The sequence below is a fragment of the Lynx rufus genome, unplaced genomic scaffold (genome assembly GCF_022079265.1).
Source record: "Lynx rufus isolate CCGP_SWC_20201006 ecotype Redwood Valley unplaced genomic scaffold, mLynRuf1.p SCAF_7, whole genome shotgun sequence".
Classification (NCBI taxonomy): domain Eukaryota; kingdom Metazoa; phylum Chordata; class Mammalia; order Carnivora; family Felidae; genus Lynx; species Lynx rufus.
Window position 1 is genome coordinate 41,330,748 of NW_025814889.1, and position 24,134 is coordinate 41,354,881.

General features: G+C 52.8%; 2 protein-coding genes across 12 annotated transcripts; both read right to left on the reverse strand.

Annotated features, from left to right (window-relative positions):
• IFFO1 (intermediate filament family orphan 1) lies at positions 1–13,160 on the reverse strand. Of its 10 annotated transcripts, none has more exons than XM_047065907.1 (10): positions 12,363–13,160; positions 8,344–8,404; positions 8,095–8,190; positions 7,264–7,404; positions 6,914–6,919; positions 6,110–6,267; positions 5,866–5,986; positions 5,501–5,593; positions 1,683–1,813; positions 1–1,114 (listed from the first exon to the last, which is right to left on the reverse strand). In XM_047065907.1, the coding sequence occupies exons 1-10, from the start codon at positions 13,133–13,135 to the stop codon at positions 1,006–1,008; spliced, it is 1,689 nt and encodes a 562-aa protein (XP_046921863.1). In that variant the 5' UTR covers positions 13,136–13,160; the 3' UTR covers positions 1–1,005. The 10 variants fall into 10 exon arrangements, with proteins under 10 accessions (XP_046921863.1, XP_046921862.1, XP_046921861.1 ...); XM_047065906.1 differs by having other exon boundaries at positions 5,501–5,596; XM_047065905.1 differs by having other exon boundaries at positions 6,914–6,922.
• Positions 13,161–13,664: 504 nt separating this feature from the next.
• NOP2 (NOP2 nucleolar protein) lies at positions 13,665–23,906 on the reverse strand. 2 transcript variants are annotated; one of them, XM_047065901.1, is made up of 16 exons: positions 23,806–23,906; positions 23,419–23,525; positions 21,688–21,733; positions 21,427–21,515; positions 21,006–21,250; positions 19,325–19,380; positions 19,046–19,209; positions 18,747–18,946; positions 18,507–18,596; positions 17,573–17,660; positions 17,356–17,496; positions 16,638–16,777; positions 16,401–16,490; positions 16,100–16,222; positions 15,751–15,979; positions 13,665–14,448 (listed from the first exon to the last, which is right to left on the reverse strand). In XM_047065901.1, the coding sequence occupies exons 2-16, from the start codon at positions 23,519–23,521 to the stop codon at positions 13,790–13,792; spliced, it is 2,463 nt and encodes an 820-aa protein (XP_046921857.1). In that variant the 5' UTR covers positions 23,522–23,525; positions 23,806–23,906; the 3' UTR covers positions 13,665–13,789. The 2 variants fall into 2 exon arrangements, with proteins under 2 accessions (XP_046921857.1, XP_046921858.1); XM_047065902.1 differs by having other exon boundaries at positions 23,789–23,886.
• Positions 23,907–24,134: the final 228 nt, after the last annotated feature.

Here is a 24,134-nt window from a genome sequence, read left to right on the forward strand (position 1 = left end):
TTCAATAAATACTCGCCAGTTTCATTATTATTAAAGACTCCATTCAAATGTCCGCTCAGCACAGCTTCCCTCAGGCAGTTATGCTGACGTGTCCGCATTCACGGCTCCCCAGTTTCTCCCAAGCTTTTCCAAGTCCAGGACATCTCAGCCTGCTGCTCTCAGTGTATGACAGGCACGGAGGAGGCACATCTTCAGCTGATACTTGAAGAAACTGAGACCCTGAGCACACATGTACACACACACACACACACACACACACACCACACATGCACACACACATCCAAGTAGCTTCACCTCTTTCTCTGCCACTCAGCATTGGGAAACTTCCATCTCCCTCCACGGTACTGCACCCAGTCGGATCCAGAAGCCGCCTAGACCGGAGGCCCCTTCAATGCATGGCACTTCCATAAAGGACGGGTCACAGCCCCATCACTGCCATCCACGGGTGGATGACAACGCAAGGGGGGACAGCGCGCCCTGCCCGGTCCCGCCTCCCTCCACCTGCACCTTGGAGGGAAGCCCTCTCCCACTGCATGTGTGTTGCACAAGCCCTGGAAGGACCAGCCTAATCCACTTCATACCAGTGCCTGGGCCAGTTAGCACCAGTACAGAATCAAAGACAGTAAGCTGGCTCGAGGCCTCAAGAGATGGAAGGAAGATCTGACAATCACATTCCTTACTCAATGGAGAAAGTAAGGGGCCACGATCGCTCTGGCAGCATTTTAAAGATGAGAAGTAGCAGACGCCCACGCGTGAAGGCAGGAGAGCCCCAGCTGTGGTGGGAGTCACCTGGGAAGGGCAGGCTGAGCCTCGCTCCAGACACCTCAGAACCCTGAAGGCCAAGGACTAAGGCAGGAAGCCCGAGGGAGGAGCGCCCCAGTCCCCAGGGGCGAGGCTTGGTGCGGCAGGACGGATGGCGTTCCCCTTCTGTGAACCCCCCACCCCTCTGCCTCTGTGAGTTCCCGGCAGGGTGGGGCCCCAGGCCACCAGGCTGGAGGTAGGTCCCTATCTCATGGAGCTATCAGATGAGACATCGCGATCGGAGTCCTCAGTCTCGCTTGGCGGCGGCGGCGGCGGGTCGCTAAGCGGGACCGCAGTGAAAGCAGGAGACTTTCTAGAAAAAAACACCAGTTGTCACCTTGGGGCAGGGAGGAATCCTGATGACACTGGCATTCCTCTCCCGTGGCCTTACTCTCTGGCAGGCCAGTGAATGCCATCTCAGGCAAGGGCAGGAGGGCCACAGGGGTGAGGGTGGATGTAGGGTGAGGGCAGTGGGGAAGGGAGAGGGAAATCCCTCCTGCCCCACCATGATGGGGGATATGGTCCCTGTCTTTATCCTGGGGACTCTGCGAGGCTCAGAGTTCAGAAATATCTCAAATCGCAGTATGAGAGATGTTGTCTGAGCCCGAGTGCAGACTTGATGGCCCCAGCTTTGTGTCTCTCTGTAGTATTTTTGTGACTTTTTAGAACTTACTTTTTTGTTGGGGTTTAACTCACAGAGAGATGCACGAACTGTGGGCCTGGCTTTCAATAAAAAACTGCCCCCATGCCCCTTCTGTTCCTTGCCGGTTTTTAGCTACAGGGTTCTCAGGGCTTGCCCACCAACGGCCTCTGGTGCATGCACCCTTGGAGGAGGACACAGAAGGCGGGCCGCACCCCACACTCCAGGGGTAGGTCCTCACCGGTCTCCAGACTGGGTGATTAGCCGACGGCAGGTCTCCATCTGCACGTCCAAGCCCCGCTTCATGCTGCACATCTCCATGTACTCGTGCAAGTGCCGGTTCATGTCATTCTTGGCCGTGGCCAGCTCCAGCTGTGGCAGGCGCAGGACAAGACCATCCAGGTCAGCAGTGCCCCTGCCCCTAACCCCCAGGGGCTAACACACCAAGAGCACCAGGCATAGGGCCCAGGTGGCCACGGGTGAAGGCTCAGATTTCAAAATAAGTCAGATGCTGGCGCCTGGGTGGCTCAGTCGGCGAAGTGGCTGACTCTTGACTTTGGCTCAGGTCATGATCTCACAGTTCGTGAGCTCAAGCCCAGCACTGGGCTCTGTGCTCACAGCAAGGAGCCTGCTTCACACCCTCTGCCTCCCTCTTTCTGCCCTTCCCCTGCTCCGTGTCTCTCTCTCTCTCTCTCTCTCTCAAAAATAAACATTTTTTTTTAAATAAAAAGTCCGATCAAGCCAGAAGGCACCAATATACCATCATTCCTTTTAGTTTTCCTGGGGATCTTTGCCTACAGAGGAAGGCAGAGGTCTCTGCTACAGGCCTGCATTCTTGCAACAGACCTTCACTGACAAGAGGAACCTAAGTGTGGGCAGGACAGAGAGCCCAGGGTGGCTATCTGTGCACGGCCTTGCTCCCTCCCTGGGCTTCCTGCAGGCCCAATACAATGATGCACCCAGTCTGTCTCCCTCACTAATTTGGGTGCTCCTGGAAGGTGGCCACAGGCCTTTTTAAAATTGTTTAATTTTATTTTTCATAGAGACAGAGCACAAGTGGGGGAAGGGCAAGAGAGAAGGAGACACAGAATCTGAAGCAGGCTCCAGGCTCGGAGCTGTCAGCACAGAGCCCGACACGGGGCTCGAACCCACAAACCACAAGATCATGACCTGAGCCGAAATCAGAAGCTCAACCAACTGAGCCACCCAGGCGCCTCCATTTTTTTTTTTAATGTTTATTTTTCAGAGAGAGAGAGCACAAGCGGGGGAGGGGGCAGAGAGAAAGGGGGACAGAGGATCTGAAGTGGGTTCCGTGCTGACAGCAGTGAGCCCCATGAGGGGCTTGAACTCACAAACCTCGAGATCACAACCTGAGTCGAAGTCAGAAGCTCAACCACCTGAACCACCCAGGCGCCCCCGCTCCCAGCCCCAGGTCTTACTCATCTCTGCATGTGCCCAGCCCCAAGATGGGAAATTACTTAGTGAGCCTTTTTGAAGTAGCCACAAGCCTCATGGCACAAAGGAGGGGACCAGCCCCGCACTGTTGAAAGAGGCTCAATCCTCCTCTTATCACTCTCGTCTCCTGAGTGGGCAGTTCTCGGAGTCCAACAGAAAGACTTCTGCCACACCCAATGTCCTACTGCGTACAAGATGTATCCCGGTTCAAGAAATGTTACATGTGGGAAAAGGTGGGCTCAGAATCAAGGAAATATGAACTCCCTCTGAGCCAGATTCTGCCACAGGCTTTGAGGTAGAGCTGAGAGGAGGGGTGATGTGGAAAAGATCTGGGCCAGAGACAATCTGCTGCCTCTCTTTGTTTGGGGTACAAAGGACAGGGGCCAGAGAGGCAGAATAAAACGGCTTGGAAGTAACCTGCTTGACTGCCTGAGAGCAAAGAGAAAGGGTAGGAAACTACCCGTGAATAATCTGAATTGGATAGAGGAAACCACCCAGAACTAATCCAAACTGGACAGGGAGAGGATGGGAACTGGGAGGAAGAAGTAAATGGGTCACAGGGCCGGAGAGAAGAGATGGTGGCCTGGGTGGGTCAGAAGCCTAGTGAGTACAGCTCAGATGGCGGCCCTGGTTCCAGAGCAGCAGGGCGTGCTCAGTGCAGGAAGGCATGATGTCACCAGCTCTTGCCCAGATTGGCTGCCACCTACACCCCAATTTCTCCAGCTAAGGAGAGCAGCAGGGGAAGGGGCTAGCTTCCGGAGCCCAGCACTCACCAGGACAGGAAAGAAAGAAATGAAGCAATTATATTCTATCCAAAGACAAGGCTAGGACCACCAGCTGTCTGTACATATCTGTACATATGCCCTTACTTCATGCATTTAAAGCAGGGGTGAGGAGGGGCGCCTGGATGGCTCAGTCGGTTGGGCGTCTGACTTCCTCTCAGGTCATGATGTCACAGTTCATGAGTCCTAGCCCTGTGTCGGGCTCTGTGCTGACAGTTTAGAGCCTGGAGCCTGCTTTGGACCCTGTGTCTCCCTCTGTGTCTGCCTTCCCCTGCTCACGCGCTGTTTCTCAAAAATGAATAAACATTAAAAAAAAAAAATTTTTTTTTTTTTAATTTTAAAGCAGGGGTGAGGAGAGGCAGCACCACAGTTGGGAGGCATCTAACAGCCTCCACTGAAAACTGCAGACTCACTGTGTGGCCAGAGACAGGGTAGGGCTGGGACTAGATGGAGAGGAAGGATGAACTCCCTCCCAACCTCCACCTGGGCCTTGGCTTTACCACCAACAATGGGAAATGCTCCTTGCATCTATGACAGTGACCCCAGGATGGGTCACCAGGGTCAGCACTGCACCCAAAGCCCCCTGTCAGCTCTGCCAACACCTCTCCTAACACCAATCTGCTGCGAGAAAAGAGGAAGACTGTGACATGGGTGTCAAGGAGCGAGCAGAGAGCGACTCTCCCTTCCCCTCTACTCAACAGAGAACAGAAACCTAGCTGCACCTTTAAAACTTAGCATCTGTCTGCCTGGGCAAGCAACAAAAACAGGCTGGCTTAAAGGGGCAGGACCACTTGATGTGTGTTGGGAGGATGAGCATGTAGGAGAATCATCTGTCAACTTCCATCTCAAAATGCGGGCGGCGTGAGACAAGCAAGGGTATAAATGTGCTACGTGGGCTTGAAGAGAGGCCGAGAGTTACAGAGGCCCACATGCGTCTTCCCCAAGCCGGAGCACTCAGGGCCAGGGAAGGGTCCTCTCCACGAGCAGGAGGGCACCCAGGATCCGCAGCCAGCCCCCTCCCCTCAGCCCCGCCACCCAGGGTGCCACAAACTGCCACAGCCCTGCAGACCTAGCATCTAAGTTAGAGCACCCGCTTCCCTTGCCATCTCGAGAAGGATCTTCCAGGCTAGGGAATGACAACGGAGGTTCCTCCATCAGCTGAAAGGCTGAACTGAAGAATCACCCAAGTTCAAGTTCACTTCTTAGAGGACTCCACTATCACACCACCAGGAGTGATAATACTAATAAAGCCGCCATGCAGTATGCTTACTAGGAGATAGACACTGCCCTCAGCTCTACGTGTGCATCATTTCATTTGATATTCAAACAACCCTGTGAGGAAGGTACGATCAAGATCCCACTTGAGGGGCACCTGGGTGGCTCAGTCAGTTAAGCATCTGACTCTTGATTTCCGTTTGGGTCATGATCTCACGGTTTGTGAGTTCAAGCCCCAAACTGGGCTCTGTGCTAGCAGTGAGGAGCCTGGTTGGGATTCTGTATCTCCCTCTCTCTCTCTGCCCCTCCCCACTCACTGTGTCTCTCTCTCAAAATAACTAAGCTTAAAAAAAAAAAAAAAGGTCCCGCGTGACAACTAAAACAGGCTGAGAGACCATAAGCAGCCTGTTAGAAGTTGGAGTGGTAGAAAGTAGGTGACAGGGCTGAGATCGGAGCCCACATCTGTCCTCCTCCCTGGAGAACCTGAGGTCTTTCTTAAGGTTCCACCCCCACAAAAGAAAGGGGGAAGACCTGGTGTCTGGGGTCCCGCCACCCCGCTCACAACCCACGGGCCACCTGTGGGCCTCGGCTTCAATGCCAGTCTTACCTCTATTTGGTCAATGGTTTCCTGATATTCTTTTTCCCGGGTTTTGAACAGGGACTCGGTATCTTTGATCACCTTCTCCAAACTGTCTTCCTGCTGCTGAAGCGGAAAGGGAAGCAAGGGAGAGGCCAAGGGGGAGGGTGGTGGGGGCATTCCACAGGGGCGAGCCAGGGGAGAGAGAGAGAGTCCGGTTAAAGGAAGCTGCTGAAAGCCGAGAGAAGGAAGAAGGAAGACGGGAGAGGCAGGTACAGGATGGAGGCCACAGAGGGAAAGCAGCAAGGAGTGCAGGGAGGGGAGGGGAGGGGGGGAGGGGGCATCCAGCTGGGGGGCAGGACTGGCGGGGCCCTGAGGCCGGGAGGGGCCGTTACCTCTCCCTGCGCCTCTGCGGCTGCCATGGCATAGCCTGAGAAATCCTCCCAAAGCAGCAGGGTCTCCTCAGTCTCCTCCCAAGTCAGGCTGTCACAGTCGTCCTCAAAATCATACTCCCTCCTAGAGACAGGGAACCCGCTGTCAAGAGGGGGGTGGGGCCTTCCTGCGGGCGGAGGGCCACTGTCGGGGAGCTCCGGCCTCTGGGGGGCTGCTGAGGGTGGGCCTGGAGGACTCGGGACTCACAGCTGGTTGAGCATGCGCTGCATCTCCTCGTTGATGCTGAGGGCTGTGCTCTCCTCCTCATCCCCATCGGGCTGGCGGGGCCCGTCACTCTCCGACAGGGAGGTGTCCTCCTCGATGGCAGCCTTGCGCTCCCGCTTCCGCCCCCCCATGGATGGGACCTTAATGGGAGACAAGTGCAGAGACTACAGAGACGAGGCCGGGTGCATGAGGAGAAGGGCGGGTGGGCGCCGGCAGGGGTGGGGCGGGTGGGAGGGGAGAAGCGTGAACCAGCGGGAGGGCGGGGTGGACAGAGAGAGAAGACACAGTTACAACGACAGGAACAGACACCAGAGTTACCGAGAGACAGGCAGACAGACACAGATGGGAACAGGGCTGCAGACTGAGAAGGAAGAAAAAGAAGAAACAGAAAATAGGGCGGTAAGATCAGGGGAGAAATGGCCTGTTGTGACCACGCTATGATGTGCATAATGGCTACAGAGGATTTGTTTTCTAAAAAAAAAAAAAAAGTCTTTCTAATGAAATGACCAAACTAAAAGGAAAGTTTTTGGCTGCAAGGAAGAGGAGGACGCGGTGTAGACAAAGGAGAACCTGAATCATATATCCAGATCTGGAAAGCCGCAGAAGGGATAGAAATGAAGCAAAGAGGGCACGAGGTAGAGTAAAGGGGGGAAGGGCAAGGAAAACAGAGACAGGAAAAGAAATCTGTGCCGAAAAGCCCAGCGGGTCAAAACTGACGGCCGAGGCCTGGGTGGTTTAGAAACTGGGACTGGGACATTAAAAAGCTTGCATGAGAGCAAAACTAACCAGCTTCTTCTGTGGAGAAAGCAAGAAAAGATGAAAGAAAGAGAGGAGAGGAGGTGGACAGAGGAGAGAGAGAGGGAGGGGAGAGACGGTGTTAGAGACGCTTCCAAACCTTCTCTTTCAGAGGCTGTTCCTTGCCCCCCAAGCCTCGTCCCACCAAGGGCCCCAGGGGGCCGAGGTAAGGTCCTCCAAGAAGGAGGGCAGGGCCCGGCTCCCAGCCAGCAATGATGCAAGGTTCACGGCCTGCCCCCACCCTCTCCTGAGGAGCTCAGGCACCGGGGAGGTGTGGGCAGGGTGTCTGGGGCCAAGGCCTGCCCTCGTCCCGGGGCCTGCGGGCAGCCCAGTGCCCTCACCTGGAACATCTTGATCATGTCCTCACAGTTGCGCTGCTGAGCCACGTCGCATAGTTTGGCGGTGATGTCGATGCGGCGACAGATGTCCATATCTACCTTCATGGCCTTTTCCTGGATCTTTGTGTCCAGCTCAGACAGGTTCTGTCCGGGGAACGCAGGGAGCGGTGAGGAGGCAGCCAGCACTCCGGACAAGGACCAATAAGGGCCCTGGCAAGACCCTCACCCTTCCAGTCACATATCACCGCTGACCCCTCCTCCTGGACGCCCTCCCCTGGCACTCGTGGGCTGCTCATGCAGCTGGCGCGCTGTTCGCACGGGCGGGGGGAGCCCTGGACATGGTGGCCCGGGACGTGCAGGGGCTCCCTCCCAGAACTTACGCTGCCAGAGAGAGAGGCCAGTGGCAGTTACAAGAGTGGAGAAAGTATTACAAGAAGAACGGCTGACACTTCAGCATTACGTCTGTGCCAGCATGGTGCTAAGTAGAGTATGTCTTCACGGGCACGCGCCTTGCCTCGCCCATTCCACAGAGGACACAGGCAGAGCGGTGGGGGGACTCACCAGGGCCACACTGCTAGCAGCTTGCAGAGCCAGGATCTGGCCTCTTAGCTAACTGCTTAACCACCTCTAGAAATGAGGGAGGCCACACTGCCTCTCAGACACGACACTGGGACTTCTGTTCCTTCTCTCCCTCTTGACTGAGGGTGGGGTGGGGGGCAGGCAGAGGGAGAGGCACGGCACACCAGGCGGCGGCAGTGACCAGGAAGTCAACCGGCCCAAACTCGAGGGGCCCGCCTGCTCTGGCCGGTTTCGGGGTGCGGCGGCTGCACTCACATTGCTCATGAGCCCCTTGAAGACCACTAGCTCCGCTTTCAACTGCTCCACCTTCATCGCTAGCTCCTCCTGGCAGGCGTCAGCCTCTTGGGCTTCCTGCAGTCGGGGAGAAAGCCCCACCGTTAGCGGCTAGCGGCGCTGCCGAGGTAGGAGGCAGATGAAGACAAGGAAGGGCGGTGGGGGGGGGGGGGGGGGCGGGTGGGCAGCAGGGGGCTGAGGGTGCTGGGGAGGGGGGCAGGCGGCCCTCACCTCCTGCAGCTCGTTCACTCGCTCCTGCAGCTGTATCCGCACAGTGTACTCCTCTTCCCACCTGGCGGACACAGGGGGCAGGGAGGGAACTTGGGTGCAGAGTCCCACCCCGCCCCGGCAGCTCCCTGCTCCCCACCCCTCTGGCTCAGGCCTCTCCCTAGGTCTGGTGCCCTAGATGCACCGGGGCTGTGGGCAGCCACGTCTGGCCGGCCAGCGGGTGGCCAGCCCCAGCTGTCCGGTGGCTCCACACTTTCTGGCAAGTGCGAGTCGGCCAGCTGCCTTCCCGGAACCTCTGGGCCGCGCCCCAGGAACTGTATTTAAGAGCAACTGCTACCACTGTGCTCCCTCATGGTGCCCGTCCCCTCAGGCCCCAGCCCCACCAGCTGCCTGGCTGGCCTCCTCCCCTGTCCTGCCCGCACCAGACCACCAGGCCCACCAGCCCGGTCCCCCACCTTCAGTGGCACAGATCCGGTCTCCCGCCTCCTGCCTGCACCAGACCAGGGCTCCTCTAGCCCGCTGCCCTGCCTCTTGTGGTGCCATTTAACCCTGGAGAAGCAGCTGCAGGACACACACCACATCAACAGAGTTGGTCAAGAGCCTGGTAGGAGATGCTCAAAGTCCATCCCCCACAAGCTCCAGAAACTGCCCACCCAGGACCCGTGGAAGCGAGCTGTAGAGAGGAGACCGGGCTGGCCCTGAAGCAAGAAACCTGTGGGAAGCAGGAGCCTGGAGTTCCCAGGCACCCAAACCTGGAGGGACAGGGAGATCAGAGTATGAAAAAGTGCCTCGCTCTACAGTGGCTGGGAACCAGAAGCAGCATGTCCTAGGCTCTAGAATTCCGAGACTAGAACCCCAAGTGGCTAAAAGACACCCTTGGCTGCAGGCAGCGTTGGCTGCCTGGGGCTAGGTTTTTCACTCAATGTGAGTCCACGGTGAGCGGGCGCACAGGCCCTGGCATCGCCAAGGTGAAAGGGCAGTGGAGGCGGCCATGGCCCTGCTTAGGGTTTTGGGACCCTGCGAGGGTGGCCGGGATGGTGGAACTTCTCAGACCCCGTTCACACAGACTCTCAGTGCCTGCCGCTTCTTCCAGTGTGAGAAAGGAGGGAATGATACCACAAGAGAAACCGCAGTATCAGAAACATGGCTAAAGTCTCAAAGAGGACGGCAAGAAAAATGAAAGCCCAAGCGAGTGGGTTCTGCAGACATGGGACTCAATCCTCTCTTCCCCACCTCCATCCTCCCCCCAACCCTCCTTCCTCCTCTCCTCCCCGGGTTCGCCTGCAGCCTCTTCCCTGTTCCTCCCCCGCATCTGCACTGCAGTGTTCCTAATAATAACTCCTCTACATCACCCGCTGCCCCTCCCGATGGGCAGGGAAGAGGCGGCCAGCCTGGCCACCACCCTGCTGGCCCATCACACAGCCCAGCCCCAGGCCCTCTTGGCTCTCTGTCCACCCTTCCCTGCTGCCCCCATGTCCTTCCCACTTTTGCACTGGCATTCTCAGACAGTCGGGGCCAGTGAGGGGCCCTCGCAGCATCAAGTTATACAGTTTCATAGATAAGACTTTATCTTTTTGGGGCCTGTGGTTTCTCCATCTACAACCTGAAGGCATGGAACGCAGTACCCTCATACTCCTGAGCCTGTGAGTCCCTGGAGAAAGAAAGCAAGACTCACAAGGTAACGATGGCCCTGGGCAAGATGCATGGGAAAGGGTAGCAAGCGACAAATTCAGGTAGAAATTTAAGTAAGGAAATTAGGGAAGGATTGAGATGAACACAGTCTTAGAACACACACAAAAAATCTGAAAATAAGTCATCTAGAAGTTACTAGAATTCTTTAAAATTTATTAATTTTTTTTAGTATAATCTCTACACCCAACATGGGGCTCAAACTCAGGACCCCGAGATCAAGAGTCGCATGGTCCCCCTGGATGCTTACTAGAATCCTATTTGCTCTCCATCCAGACTTTCCCACAAATAGGTTCCTTCCAACCTCCATTCAAATCTCATCTCACTTACAAGGTCCCCTAGACATGAGTAGAATTTGAACAATTTCCGTGTATTCTGTGTTTACTAAAGACCTCTCTCCCAAATAAATTATATCCTGGAGCAAAGTGAGGAAGCCGGGGCCATTCCTACACTAGAAAAACTGAGGCCAGGAAAGAGAGATCCACCCAAGGCTGCACACAGCAGGGGTGCTGAAAATAGAACCCAGGAGGCTTCAGCTCCTTCCCAGTTTAGTGCTCAAGCTATACCCATGACTTCCGGGCTACTGACAGGAGCTACAGTGTTGCTTTAAAGAGAACAGAACGAGGGCACAGGATCTGGGGTGGAAGAATGAGTAACTGCCAGTGTCACGTACCATACAACTCTAGCTGCGGGGCCCTCTGCACAGCAGCATGCTGCAGAGCGATGAGCTCATCAGTCCCCAAGGAATAACTCTCTGCTGCCCTGGACAGCTGGACCAAGGACAAACACTCTTTCAGTTAAGAAAAAAAAAAAAAAATACCGGAGAACAGCAGTTGTTTCTGTGGTTATGGATGCATTCCAGAACTGCCCCCGTTCTGCTGCTGACAGTGTTAATTAACTCGTGCAGGGGCAGGGGCGGGGGCAGGGGCAGGGGCAGGCTGGTTTTGGGTGGCATCTGCATGATGGCTTTAGGAGGTCTGAGAGTCCCAAAGGTACTTATAACATGGACTACAACGAAGGAAGCCAGCATGAGGACAGGACTCAACCTCAGAGCCTGCTGATGTGCGATCTGCTAGACTCTAGCAGGTTACAGACCCCTGAAGGTTGCCCCCAGACTCAGGGGTAATTTCTCATAGCATTCAGCCAAGCCCCAGCCCACACCAAGCTGCAACACAGGACTGCAAAGGTAGTTCCCAGGCCTGTCCACAAGGGGTCAGAGTAGCTGATTAAGAGGTTAAACCTGATGGCGCCCAAACTAAAGCCTCCTTCTGACCTGTCATCCTCCTCCTCCACCATGGCATCCCTCAAAGTCTACAAAGAGCTGGCTGTGCTCGTGCTCCTTACTAATGGCCTGGTTATCAACCCTCTAAGGGATCCACTTGTACAGCCAGCGCTAGCATCTCCCTTCTCCTGGCCCCTTGTGCTACCCTGCCAGTCCCCCGCAGAAAGCCAAATCCTCATCCTCAGGGAGCACTGGGCCTGCCCTCCAGATGCCTTGTACTCGCAGGGTGTGTCCATATTCTCAACTTTTCCCCACTCACTTCCTCTGCTGGCTCTACTCACATTTCGTCATCCTTTGGCTCTTTGTGCTTTTACAGATTTCCCCAGCCTCCATGGCCCTAGGACAACTACCAGTCCCTTCCCCCTTTCCCTAGGGAACTCCTTTTCCCCTTTTTTTCTTTTCTTTTCTTTTTTCTTTCCTTTATTTACTCCACACAATGTTCTGAGGCCCCAGAGCCTTTCATATGGAACTGAGTAGGTAGGTACCCAGTTTCCACCGACACTGCTTTGGGAAACCCAGAGCAGGGGTAGGATCGCCCACTGTGAGATGCAGCCCCTCCCTCACCACCCCCTCCTAATTTCCGTAGACTCCCAAATGAAAGCGATTATCCTTTTGATCAGTACTTGGAGCTTCTATCACAAAAGTGCCCTGGGGGCTGAGACTGGTTATTACCCCAGATGTGACCTCTCAAATGCGAGACCCTTTCACATCTCATACAACCCCACAGAACAGGGGCAGCCAAACACTGCGGTCTAGATGAGACAGAAAGAAAAGCCACAAGAAAAATATGTATTCCCCACAGCACTCCGCTCGGAGTCTCCTTCTTCCTGTCACGAGTGCGACTTCTGCATTCCCTGTGGATTCCCGTCTTCCTGTATCCAATGCCATGTAAATACTTCCAAGCTCCTCCTTACACAGCAGGAACTTTACTCTCATTTTATTCCTCCCTGATTCTTGGGCCGCAACGCTCTCCTCTCCTGGACCCACACCTAGTCCAGGCCCCATGTGTGGCATGACACTGAGCCCGGTCCCCACCTGCCCGGTCCCCTACCTCCGCTTGTACTCGTCCCGCTCGCGCTTCACTTTAGCCAGGACGTTGTAGAGCGCACGGATCTCGGGGGTGATGGTGTCGATCTGGACGCCCACCCCGTCGGGGTGCACCCACGACAGGCCAGGCCCTTGCACCAGAGTGGGCTCCAGTCCCGGCCCGAGCCGGCGGGCGTGAGAGAAGGACCAGATGGTGCCGGGCATGAAGCGGGCTGACGAGGAGTAGGAGGTGGAGGTGGAGGTGGAGGGCGACGAGTGGCTGGCAGCGGAGGGCACGAGGGGGCCGGCTGGCGAGCGCGCGGGCGAGCCCAGCACCCGCGCCGACTGGGTGCAGACGGCGGCCGGCCGGGCGCCGAGGGGCAGCCCCAGGGGCCGGATGGGGCTGACGAAGCCGGTCTGCACGGCCTGGTCGCGGCGAGCCAGGCCCCGCCGGCCTTGCTTACCCTCCTCCAGCGCCTGCTGCAGCTGCTTCTCCAGCAGCCGGTTGCGGCGCTCCAGCTCGTGCACCTTGGCCAGAAAGCAGCGGAACCGGAGGTTCAGGGTCTTGAGCACGTTGATGTTGGAGCCCAGGTCGTTGCGGAGTGCCATGGCGGCGGGGGGCGCCGGGCCCGGCCCGGGCGGCGAGTAGGCAGCCGGGCCGGCCGGGGCGAGCGGCGCCGGGGACACGTCCCCTCCGCCGGCCAAGTGGTCGCCTCCCAGGGGTTCCCCTAGCGGTCCGGCCAGCCCCTGCTGCTCCTGTTGTAGGAGGAAGAGGTTGGGGCCGAATAACGGATTCATGGCTGCGTCTTCTGCTGGGAGACCGAGACCGCTACAGGAGCAGGGATGGAGGGCAAGGGAGAAGAGCCAATGAGGCGCCAGGCGGACGCGGAACAACCAATCAGACAGCTCGGCGGGAGGGGCAGAGGTCAGGGGGGCGGGGAAGGACAGGGAAGAAGCCAATGAAAGGCTCACTTGGAGGCTGGCACCTGGACCTTTCCGGGTCTGAGGCTGAGCGGACCCCAGTCCACGCCTGCAATCCAGCCAGGGTGGCAGAAAGACATAAAATCCAGGCCCTTCAGTACTCCTTGGGTTCTGGTGGCAGGATGTCCATCCTCCCTACATCCCTATTGCCCTCCTCTCCCCGGAGTCCAACTACCCTAAGCTCTGACTCCATGACTCTTCCTCCCTGAGACCACGGAAACCCAGGAGCCTGAAACTGATTTCTCAGTATACGTTTCCTCTCTTCAGAGGGTCCCTGTCCCACCTTCCCAGCCCTACCCTTAAGCAGCAAAGCCAGGACCCAGTCCCCTCAAAAAACACACAGTGGCCAGAGAGTATAAAATGTGTATTAGATTTCATATGCACAGTGGGGACACCAACCTCACAGAGGCCATAGTTCCAAACCAGTGATTAACAGTAATGAACCACCCCTGCCTACTTTCAACCATTCGTCTAAGACGACAGATGGCTGCTGCCTCTGGACTGAGATTTTCTCCTCTTCGCTGGTGGGGGCCGGCTGGAACTGAGAAGGGACACAGTGGAAGTCTCAGGCCCCTTGGGGGTGCCATTATGCTTCCGGAAGGCAGCTTTCTTGAAAGGCTGTTCTGGCAATTGCTGCTTTACCTTCTCAGCCCTTTTGCTGTTTCCAAGGGGCTGATCACAGTCCTCAGGCTTGAGAGCGGCCTGGGTCTTGGAGAGGGATAGCACTGGCACTTCCGTGTCCGTGCCCCTGGAAGCATTCTGCTTTCGGAAGCCAACTTTCTTGGAGGCCTGTGGCATAGCTGACTGTTGCTTTAGTTTCCTAGGCACCTTTGGTCCCCTGATCACTTCAGCTTTTTGAGCTGGCTGGCTGCTATCTTGGAGCTTAGAAGAAGCTTGGGACTTTGTGTCACAAGATACAGTAGGCGAACTGGAGTCTGTCCCTTTGGAGATGCCATTCTGCTTCTGGAAGGAGGCCTTCTTGGGATGTTGCCGTTTCTGCAACTGCTGCTTTGCTTTCACAGCCACTCTGGCTTTCTTGGCAGGATGGCTGCTGCCCTTAGGCTTGGGGGTCATCTGATCTTTCACCTCAGGCAAGTCTAGGTTTGTAGGGGTGGAAGCTGCAGAATTTCCTGGTTTAAAATTAAGCATATGGTTTGAGAAAATGGGCCTCATCACTGGATCCTCATCATTAGTGGAGCAGGTAAATGGTATTAAGAAAACTGCCTGGGTACTGTTGGCCAAGTGTTCCACACAGCTGGGATAGTGCCTAAGAGCACACTACCTAAATTCGTATTACTTAACATCACCTGGCCTTTACTCAAGTCATATTTGAACCTCGTATTAAGGAAAAAAGGATCAAAAAATAAATTACGAGAAAGGGATCATTCCCCACCCATAGGCAAAAAGGTTTCAAACGAAGCTCTGTCCCCTTGAGGGCAGGAGGTAACAAGGCACTCTGAGAAGGAGGGAAATCCTGAATACACCTGAAGCACTGGGCTTTTTAAATCATTTTTTTTTTCATGTGGATTTTGATGAGATACAAGAAAATAAGTCACACATAGCAACCAGAAACAAGCCAGTAAGACATAAGTGAGAAATGACATTAAATAGGTACTTTTCAAGTTACAGTGAAAAAAAAAGTTACAGCAAATTTCTCTAGTTCTAGTTCTTAAGGTTTCTGTTAACATTCAGATGTGACTTTTGTGAGGGACATTATTTATAAAGAAAAAAAAAAAAAAATCAGGGCACCTGGCTGGCTCAGTCAGTAGAGCACATGATTCTTGATCTCAGGGTAATGAGTTCAAGCCCCATGCTGGGCTTGAACTTAAGAAGTTACTTAAATAAGTAAATAAATAAATCAACTCAATAAGTCACAATTTGTAGTCCAAGAAACCTGCCTCTCCCTCTTCTAACTAAACCTGGGTTATATCCCAGCATGCAGCACCATCAAGCCTGTTCCAGAAACCCCACCCTTCTCTCTGAGATCCAGGCCAGACTCAAGATGACTGAGAAAAAGAGCTGCAATTAACGTGATGGACTCAGAGAACTGCTGATAGTTCTGAGGAGACTTGTGCCAACCCGGTGCTGACAGTGCTGGACCAGCAGAGGTCTATTACCAGGAAGGCACCCCTTGGCCAAGAAGGAAAAGAAACCACAACTGCACTGGGAGTGCATCTAGGGCCGAAAGACTGCAGCGACTTGGCAGAATCAAGGGAAAAGTCCCCATCTGTACGTGTGCTTTAACATACACTCAAATGGGGTCCAGGCTCCGGAACAATTCTAACTGAAATGAAAGAGGCTTCTCATCCAAGCACGCAAAGGCTGGTGTAAGGGAGGCAGAAGTACCTCCCTTCCCTGCGTCACACGCCTCTTTCAAGGCAGAGAGAGCAAAGGTGGTGGGTGATGAAGGGGAGAAAGAGCAGACTGCTTACCTGTTTGGGATTGAGGGATAGAATTAGAGAATTTCTTGAACTTGGCAATAAAGAAACCATCCATATTGTGGGTGTGAGGATAGAAGCGGCGGGTAGAACGCAGAGTGGGGTGGAAGCGCCTTTCTCGAAAGCGAGTAAAACCTTCCTGGCCAAAGTCTAGACCTGTGGGCACCAACCGCACATTCCTCTTTTTCAGGGCATAGTCTACCACCCACTCATTCTCTTCCACCTGGATATGTGGGGGAGACAAAAATGGACGGAAAAGCAGAGCTGGAGTTGAAGAGAGCTCTAAGGGGCAAAGAGACCCCTAGCCCTGTCCCCTCTTGCTCTGCCACAACAAAGGCCTCACCATGATGGAACAAGTGCAGTAGACAAGGTAGCCACCTGTCTTGGAGGTGGCATTGACAGAGTCAATAGCACTCAGGAGCAACTCCTTCTGAAGGTGAGCACAACGCAGGATGTCCTTCTCATCCTGTCCCAAGGAGAGACCGATACGAGGGTGTCAAAACTTCAAAAGGCAGCCTCAGAAGAGGCGAGCTACTAACTGCTCAAGGTGCCCCTCTACCTCCCATTCCACCTCTGCAAGGCCCAGCCAAGCCCTCTCAGCTGGCCCCCACTCCCACGCTTAGCCCCATCCCCCAACTCCTCACCTTGTTAGTCTTCACAGCTGGGTCTTTGGAGATGACCCCGGTGCCACTGCAGGGTGCATCCAAAAGTACTCGGTCAAAGCCCCCCACCACCTGGGGAGAAGGGGTAGGTTAGTTAGATGTTTTGGCAACCTGTACCGCACCATTATTTCCTAGGAGCAAGTCTAAATACCGTGAGGTCAAGGAAGGGGACAGGTGAACTGGAAGACCTCAAGAGAGACACACATAGGGAAACCCCACCTTGGGGAACTGACGCCCATCGTAGTGGCTGATGATGGTGTTAGTGACTCCCAACCGGTGCAGATTACCCACGACGCTCTTGAGCCGCTCAGCATTGGCATCATTGGCAAGAATCACACCTGTGTTCTTCATCAGCTGGGCTGAGGGGAGAGAGGGCACAGTGCTCACCAGCCAGCTCCTCTGCCTCCACACCCGCTGGCCACCCTCCTGCCCAAGAACCCGTAAGTGAAGTCTCACTGCTTCAAGGCAACTTCACTCCCAATAAGCCTCCTCCCCACAGTCTACTGTACGGGTCTACCCAATCTGCACTCTGAGATGAACAAGACTGCTGGTGTGGTTTTTTTCGCTGTTACCGAACATCTTTTTGGTGCTAACAGCTAAATGAAATGGTTATGACTACTTATGTGCTGAACACTTGACCAAGGACTTCTAACAGTGTATCTTAATCCTAACAACCCAAGCATAATATAACCCCCAAGTCAAGGACACTTACCACCCCATTTTACAGATAACGAGAGAAGACCAGGGGCTCGCCTGAGGTCATATGGGTAGTTAGTGGCACACATGGGGCTGGACCAGGCTGGCTCCAGAACCTACACTCCTCACTACTCTGCTAGTTGCTTGTGTATGGTTTTCTTGCACACTAGTAAGTTAGCAACCCCATCTACTCCAAAAGCAGAAAGCCAAATGGCTCCTACCCCACCTTCCCTTCTCATACCTATGTAGCTAGTCTTTCCTCCAGGAGCACAACACATGTCCAGGATCCGCTCGTGTTCCTGGGGTGCCAAGGCCATGACTGGCAACATACTCGAGGCTCCTTGAAGCATATAGTGCCCAGCCAGGTACTCGGGGGTAGCACCTGTGGAAGGACACCCATCTGTGACATGCTGGGACGAGGGCAGGGACAGAAGGGCTTCCAGGCAGCGAACACTTACCAATGGGCACTGAAGAATCATATACCACCAGTCCAGTCTTTGACCACTTGCCCAGGGGATCCAGGTTAACTCCACGGTTAATTAGCGCCTGAAGATAAAACGAAGATTTTAAGACCTTGTAGGTTCCTACACCCAGAAAACAGGTGAAAATATGAAAACGTGGTTCTACTGAGGCCTGTGGCACCACCACTTCCAGAGCTTGTAGTCACGATACAATCACCACAGACTCATTGGCTGTGGCCTCTCCCATACCATCCTATGATGTCCTTTCCCTTAGCCTGAGGCTCCAACTCAAGGTCTGAATTCCAGCCCAATGGAGCAGACTGCCAGCTCCTGTCCTTTTGTTTCCTGGAACTGAACTCTGATTTTCCAAAAGCCTCAGGCACCGCTGCCATCCAAAAATGTAACATCACAACACACTAAAGATAATGATCAGGTAGGTTACCTATGCACCAGGAGAAAGACTACATACAACGCCACACCACTAACCGTAGAACAGTGGTCTTTACCATGGGGTCCCTGAACCCTTGGAAACGAGGAGTTTAAAATACTGTTTGTTCATGTGTGTCATGTCTTTTTCTGGGGGCAGGAACCACAGTTTTACCAACTCTTCAATGATCTAAAAGGCAGACAACTCCCATTTTGTTCTGAGGCAGCACTTTTTCCCTGATGCCAGCGTCCTAACCCCGTCACAAGGAACAGAGGCTGAAGGGATGAGTCTCCCACTCCACAGAGGTCCTGGGCCCTGAGTCAGTCAGATAAATCCAGCATGACACTAAGCCTGCCTGGGTTTGCCTCCTGGGATCATGCCTGTACAAGAAATGCTTACGTACTAAGACCCCAGCCCCCCAACCCCCTTCAGAGTGAGAAAGAGGAGTCTCTGGGGTTAGAAGTCAACACTTCCCTGAGATAAATCTCAAAATCCAGCCCTCACCTGAGCAAGGTCTCGGCGCCGGGTTTTCAAGGTATTGGTCCTGAGTGTGATGGGCCGAGGTACCTCATTAGCTTCTAAGAACTCCACCAACTGAGGAAGCAAAATGGCAGGGAGCAAGTCAGGCTGGCCAAGGAGCTCAGCCAGAAGAGAAAAGAGCAAGGAGATGGACTGCCTTCCTCATTCAGGGTAAAACAGAGAAGATAAGAAAAGCAGAAGGGGCCTTAGATTAGAATTCATTACCTCAGACAGAGGAAAGACGTCCATGAGCTTGCCAAGCAGGAAGTCTCCATAGGAGTAGTAAGTGGCCAGATCCTTCTGAAGCCGGTGCAGATATTCAGAACGAGATCTACCTTCCTCCCGCTGCGTCCCAAAGTCACGCAGCACTGCCACTATATCTTGGATGCGCTTGTGAATTCGTTGCAAGTCTGGAGTCTGGGCATGTGGACGTGTTAAGGAACTGTTTGGTGATGTCCCAGGGCCTGGAAATCCCCTCTCTCAAGCACCTTCTCCCTACCCCTCACCCTGTATTGGAAGGATATCCTGCTCTATCTCCCCAGCAGAGGGCAGCACAAAGGGCTCCTCCTCATCCACATTGATCTGCAGGCCCCCATCTGTCTCATCATTCTTTTGAGGGCCTGACTCAGGGGATTCTTCCTCGGCTTCCTCCTCCTCCTCCTCAGTCTCCTCCTCACTCCATTGGCTCCTACAAACAGGTCCAGAAACAGTGATTCACAGACGAAAACAGACACCTCCTCCTTCCTCAATTCCTTCATCCCAGCTGTTGCCTGGGCTCCATCCTAAGAGTTTCCAAAACTCACCCAGCAACAGCTTCCTGGGCCTTTTGCTTCCGGGCAGCCCTCTCAATGGGCAGCAGCTGAAAAAAGAGGCAGGGGCTAGTAATGCAAAGCCTGCTCTGTCACCCTCCCAAGTAGTATCCCATCTCTGTACTTTGTTTCCTAAATGCAAATGTAACTCTCAGAAAGAAGGAGGAAAGCTAAAGAAGTGAATAGAAGTGAATATGTCAACCATTGTTGAAACTAAGTAACATCATAGAGTTTCATCACACTATTCTACTTTTGTGTGTAACTCACTTCCCATTAAAAGTTCTGAATGTTAATACACCCCCATATGTATACAGAAGAGACAAAAATTGTCCTTGGATATCCAGTTTGCCACATTTCTTCCAGACATACTATTTTTCATAGTTGAAATCGTGATGCATTTTCACATGTGTTTCCTGCCTTTTTTCATTCATTCACAGATCACCAGCATTTTCATAGACATAACGGCCAAATGTTAATTTAGTATATAAATGAACCATAATTTACTGAAGCATATTGGTTATTTTGGCAGTTTTCAGAGTTTTGGGCATTAAGGTCCACAAGGTGTCTGCAAATCTCCTAACAGTAACTCTGTAGAGAAAAGGCAGACTGTGAGAAACAGTGCAAATGGGAACTTTCTTTTCATCCTATACAACCCTGTATCACCTGAGTTTTCCTAACATATACTAATTGTGTAATACATAGATAATTTTTTTTTAGATTTTTTTTAATTTTTATTTTTTTAACATTTATTTATTTTTGAGAAAAGAGCATGAGCGGGGGAGGAGAGAGAAAGAGGGAGACACAGAATCTGAAACAGGCTCCAGGCTCTGAGCTGTCAGCACAGAGCCCGACATGGGGCTCAAACTCACGGACCATGAGATCATGACCTGAGCCGAAGTCGGACGCCCAACTGACTGAGCCACCCAGGCGCCCCAGATTTTTTTTTTTTAAGTAATCTCTACACCCAACATGGGGCTCAAACTAACAACCCTGAAATCAACAGTTGCATGTTCTACCAACTGAGCCAGCCAGGAACCCCTACATAAATGTGAATAAATCTTTGTCCACATTCTGGATCATCATCTTAAACGGAATTACTAGGTCAAAAGGAAGAAACTCCTAAGGTTCTCAGATACCAAATGCTTTATAAAAAATGTGTATGCATTTCTATTCCCCTCACATTGGGCATTCAAAGATTCCCCTGACCATATCCTCACCACCACTGAACAGTCTCCTATTTCAAAATGCTCTATCTTACAGCTTTTCTATACTTGTATGTGCACTGAGCAAAAACACAGATGACAGGAAAACAGTGGCGGAATGCTAAAACCCCTTTTCTCTACTCCACGTATCCTCATCACTGACGGATATTCTCAAGGATCTGGAAAAACTAGGGGCGCCTGGGTGACTCAGTCAGTTAAGCGTCTGACTTCAGCTCAGGTCATGATCTAGAGGTTCATGAGTTCGAGCCCCATGTTAGGCTCTGTGCTGACAGCTCAGAGCCTGGAGCCTGCTCCAGATTCTATGTCTCCCTCTCTCTGCCCCTCCCCTACTCTCACTTTGTCTCACTCTGTCTCTCAAAAATAAACAAATGTAAAAAAAAAAAAAAAAAAAGGATCTGGAAAAACTAAAAGGCAAGGATCCCTTCCTGAACATCCACAGAGAGAAACCTCACCTCTTCACCTTCATCATCGTCCTCTGAAGTGGAGTCAGCGCCATAGTCATCTATCATATCAGCGTCACTGTCCTCAGAGTCCCAGAGGCCCCCCTGGTTCACCACATCATCCTCTTCGGAGTCGTCTTCCTCCTCTTCCTCCTCACTGCTGTGGGTTGGTGCTGGACGCTTCTTGCCTTGAGAAGCACGGAGTAAGGACTGGGCTCCCTTCTTACCAGGTGTCTGGACAGCTCCTCCAGAGACTCCTAAGGGTTTGAATAATCCTAGACTGATGGCAGGAACACACTGATGAACCCTGTACTTTCTACCCCTAAAAATGTCCTCTGGCTGTTCCTTTCACTCCAGAAATGCTCAACAAGTCCTTCCCTACCCAGGACGTAGAGGACTTCTCATGTAGCACACAGCTCCTATGTTCACTGACCTTTTGGTAACTTTCCAGGGAATGGTTTGGCCCCAGGAAACTTAGGCATCTCAAGGGCTTCAGCAGAACCCAACCTTCTCTTGGCTGCCCTGAAACGATATGTGGAGGAAACAGAACACACCTTTAGACTCTGCCATAGAAATGCATAGAAGTGCAACAGTCCCCAAACAACCCTTTCCATCAGTATGATCACATGTAATCATGTGACTAAAGATGAACAGTACCAATTTCGTCTATGGAAGTCTGGACACCCACACTCACCTTTTTCGAGCACGACTAGACAGCCTCTTAGAACTTTCATCACCCGCTGTATTTAAAAAAGAGAGAGAGGCAAAACAGTAGGTCACAGGGGAAACGAAAAAAGAACATTAGAAAATAAAAGTGAAGAAAAAATTAATTCACTAATTAAAGGGAGTAGGTTGTAACTTGCTTCATAGCCCTCCAGGAAGAGTTGGATGAGAGATGTAAAGATGATCTCCATCTGGTTGTGCATCACCCAAATCCAAACTGGGCCTCCCTCCAGGCTTCTGATTTCAATCAATAGCATTACTACCATCTTGAAAACAAAAGATTCAAAATTCATCTTTTCTCTCTGGCCTTGGACCTAGTGTACAGAGACATGGCTAAACGCACCAAAGGTCTGAGCTGGTAATGGGTTGGTAAACATGGGACCCGTTATGATTCCTCCTTCAGGAAAATGGTGAAAACAATCTGAAATAAGCCAGCATGGCACATACACTTGCTCCTTCTGTGGCAAAACCAAGATGCAAAGACTAAGCTGCGCAGATCTGGCACTGTGGTCCCTATACTACCACTTCTGCCATTGCCGGTAAGTCTGCCAACAGAAGACTGAAGGAGTTGAAAGACCTGTAGAAGCTCCACCATTTCAAACACTGCTAAGTCTGTAAGAAATGGACGAAGTTATGTAACAAACAAAACTGTCTTGTCTTCTCCTTTCCTTTCCTCTCAATTTACTCAGTAACCAACCACAGATTTTACCTTTGTAGGTGATTTTTTCTTATGTTCTCCAAGAAATAGAAAGTTTAAATCTCAGCCCTGTCATTTACACGACCAAGTTACTTAATCTCTCAGCTTTCATCTCCTTAACAATGCCTCTCTCACAGGGCGCTAAGAGAACGAGACGAATGAGGCAAGATAATGTATCCAAAAGCTTCAGTATAGTGCCTAGCACTTTCTAATACCTCAATAATCTGCACTGTTTTCTCTAAATGCCCAACACAAAGTACCTGTCCATTCTTCTCTCCCACCCCAGCCTTCCATGCAGCAGACATGTGGGAATCAGATCTGTGCCTTGCCATAGCCATGCCCTCCAAAACACAACTAGTTGATGGTGACCACTTTCTTCTCAACTTCCACTTACTAACATGTCAACCATCTTCCAAAACCCAGCTTACAATCTTTTTTTTTTTTTAACATTTATTTATTTATTTTGAGTGAGCACAAGCAGGGCAGGTGCAGACAGAGAAAGAGAGGCATAGAGAAAAGAGAGAAAGAATCCCAAGCAGGCTCTGCGCTGTACAGAGCCCTACAAGGGGCTCCATCCCTCAAACTGTGAGATCGTGACCTGAGATCAAGACCTGGGCTGAGATCAAGAGCCGGACTCTTAACTGAGTCATCCAGGTGTCCCCCAGCTTAAAATCTTTTTAAACTCTAACTGTGTAGGTCGTCTAAATTCCTTCAATGTTAAACTGGACCTCCCCTTGCATGGGTGCTTCAGTCCCTGCTACGTCTTCTGTAAGTGCTAAGGACAGTGTTTGATTCATACTTACTTTCTAATAACTCACACAATATACTCTGGTTTCTCTAGAAACTGTCTAAATTCGGTAACTCGGCTCAAAGAAAAGTCTACTTGAACAGTGACTACAGAGACTAACAACGGAAGGGGATATGATACAGATGAAAAACTGGAGCAAAACCTAAAGAACTGGAGAAGGGAGGAGGTGAGGGGAGGAGGCCAGGCCTAACCCTTACCTGCAGGCAAGAATCTGGCTACTTCGGTCTCAGCACCCTTCTGTTTCCGGGCCTTACGGCCTGGCCCGCGCTTCTCCTTTGCAGGGTCCAACTTGCGCCCCATAGTACTGGGGAAAAGAAAAATGGGAGAAGGTAGAGTCGCGCATATTGGAAAGGGAAACGGAGACCGCATACTTAGCATATTAGACTGGGAAAGGGAATCGCCTCGAATCTCGACTCAGCACTCCCAACAGCCCCTAATGGCATGACAAAACCTCCATTTTATGCTGGACCCGGCCCTTGGGTCCCACACCATTTGTACTACGTCCCCCTCCCGACGCCCCAGTCTGAGTCAGTGCAGTCACCCTTCCCCAACTTCCTTCACACCCACCCGAAGCCTCGGCTCACTTGAAACAGGGTCCAGGCCCGAGAGGCCCCTGGATAAGCGGCTCGGCACTCCACGTGCACTCTGAGACTAGGGTCGGACACCACACGCTACGGAAATGTTTCACGCAGGCGCACAGAGCGCTCCCGCCTCGTAGCCCCGCCTCTTCCGGTCGGCCGCAGAACCCAGAACGTAGGCTCCCCCTGGGAACGCGCGCGAGGCTGGCTGCAGCACCGCCGGAGGAAATTCGCAGGTGGACCGCTTCCACTTAGTCCCCGGGAGCGGAGAAAGCAATGCGGACGGAACGCTTTTCAACGCCCCCCTCCACCCCACACACCCCACCCCCGTCCGC